The 2,215-nt window shown below is 51.2% G+C and overlaps 1 protein-coding gene across 1 annotated transcript in view; it reads right to left on the minus strand.

The window, feature by feature from the left end:
- PPTG_19849 (hypothetical protein) overlaps window positions 1–2,215 on the minus strand; it is a gene marked incomplete at both ends in the record, with an annotated part of 8,884 nt that overhangs the window by 2,596 nt on the left and 4,073 nt on the right. The window contains one exon of the mRNA XM_008918438.1: window positions 14–2,209. Coding sequence (XP_008916686.1) covers window positions 14–2,209 — 2,196 coding nt within the window. The remainder of the gene's footprint in view (window positions 1–13; window positions 2,210–2,215) is intronic.

Genomic DNA, 2,215 nt, shown 5'->3' on the forward strand with positions numbered 1-2,215 from the left:
TTCAGCAAGCCACTTTCTTTCAGGATGTTCATGGCGTCCTTAATCTCACCACCGGCATCAATTGTGTGCTTGGCAATCAACGTCCACAGTTTCTTACGAGTCTCGTCATCCTCGGGCATGCTGGCCATTTCTTTCGCAATCTTCACATCCACTTGAAGTGCCTTCTCCACCGCGTCCTGATACAGTCCCATGGCCGAGTAGATGTAGATACACGCGCGGTTCTTCTCGTTCTGCGTGCAAAGACGTAAAGCAAAGGCAATGTCGAATAGATGCTTGCCATTGTGTTTCTTGCGCAAGAAGCTGATGAGCAAGCGCTCGTCCGGATGCTTTGCCAACAAAAACAACAAGTAGTTGTGGATAGTAGGGTCCCGGTTGCCCTGTTTAATGGCAAACTTCAGGAACCGGATAGCCATATCCAACACTGAGCGGTTCTTGGTGGTGTTGCTAGTTGGATTGCCACCCACGCCGCTCTTCTGGTGCACATGACGCACGATGGACGGGATAAGACGTGTCGGGTTCAACGTGGCAGCCTCAAGCCAGGCCTCGTACACTTCTTTCGGCTTGTGGATGATCAACTCGGGGGAATACTTGTACCAGAGCTCCTCCACCTTAGACGTCTCCACGCTGCGTAGCAACTCAATTGCAGCACCATACTCGCCACGATCCACGTGATATGTGATCACTTTCTCGTAATCTTCAATGAGAGTTGCGTAGAACACCAGCTCATCAGGTCGACCATGACTGGAGATCAGGTTGAAAGTCGTGGCTGGGTCCAAGTGGCTCTTCTGGTCCTGCAGGAACTGCTTGAACTCGAACAGCAAATTAGCGTGGGCGTCGACATCTTGTGCACTACCCTTAAGCACGTTAAACTTGTCCAAGAAGAGCTCGACAATCCAGGAGCACAAGACCGTCTTCTGTGTCTTCTCATCTCCTCCTAAGCTCTTCAGCTTCTGCAACAAGAAGAGAAGTAATGAATCTCGCGTCTCCTTCTCAAGAAACTTAAGCGCCACTTCTTCAAAGGAACGTGTCGTCTTGGCGTAAATGACAGCTGCACGGTCATACTCTCCCTTATCGAAGAGCTTGTCTGCCTGTGCCGTCAGCACGCGCTGACGTTCCCATCCATTGCGACAGACACCCAAAGCTTGTTCAAAGTCGCGATCGTCGCCGTTGCCCATCACAGCCTTGCTCAGGAACAATTTCCACACGTTACGGTCTTCATCAGCGATCATAACTTCCAAGATACGACGGTTAGAGTGGATCCACACTGTGTTGAACGTATCATCCACAGTGATACCGTGCACATTGCCCACACGTGAGTCGAACGTCTCCTCCATCACCACCACACCACTCAACTTGGACACCACCTGGACATGGCGAGTATACAATAAAATCACGTGATACTGGGTCACTGCCATCGAGATCGGGGGCGTCCAAGAGCCTCGACTACCCGACGATTTATCAGGTTTACCAGGATACGCCAGCAGACCCGTACCCGTCGTCACGTTCTCCATAGTACTGGATAGACCGAACACAAAGTCGCCATGGTATACACCCTCTCCTGTCAGTACACCAAAGCCCTTAGCACGTTCGCGTTCCTGCTTGGCATAGAACCGCAGCTCCGCAGTGGTAATATCTCCGGGAAGTTCCTGGAACCTCAGCTTATCCGGACTGGTGTACTCGTTAAACATGGTCTCTAATCCACCAGAACCGCCGCCAATGAACTGGAACATACGCGTCGGTCTCTTTCCAGACGCTGAGGTGGTCAGCATGACATAGTACCGTAAGTCACCGGACGGCAGCTTCCAGTGCTCAAAGCCAATGCCGGCAATTGGTCCCTGATTCGAGATCTGATACACTTTCTTAAAGGATTTCTCCTTGCCTCCGTCAAATTCCGCTTCAAAGACTGCGCCAGAGTCTGTACCAATGAGAATAGGTTCTGAAGCTTCGGGTGATCCTGATTGCCGGTCCCACGCTACACTGGTGAACTGTAGTGCCTGAGCCTTCATGATCTTCTTGGGACGTGTAGACCCCGTGTGTAGATAGAAATTGGAGCCATTTTCCATTGAAATAAGCACGTGAGCGCCTGTAGGGTCGATGAACACGTTGGACATGGCTACACGTGGCTCAATCATGATTTCTTCGATAGTGCCGGAGCTGTCCGTGGCTTCTGTTGTGCAACGTAGTAGCATTCCCTCTTGAGAGCCCATAGCTAGCA

This window comes from Phytophthora parasitica (assembly GCF_000247585.1).
Source record: "Phytophthora parasitica INRA-310 unplaced genomic scaffold supercont2.204, whole genome shotgun sequence".
NCBI classification, from domain to species: Eukaryota; Oomycota; class Peronosporomycetes; order Peronosporales; family Peronosporaceae; genus Phytophthora; species Phytophthora nicotianae.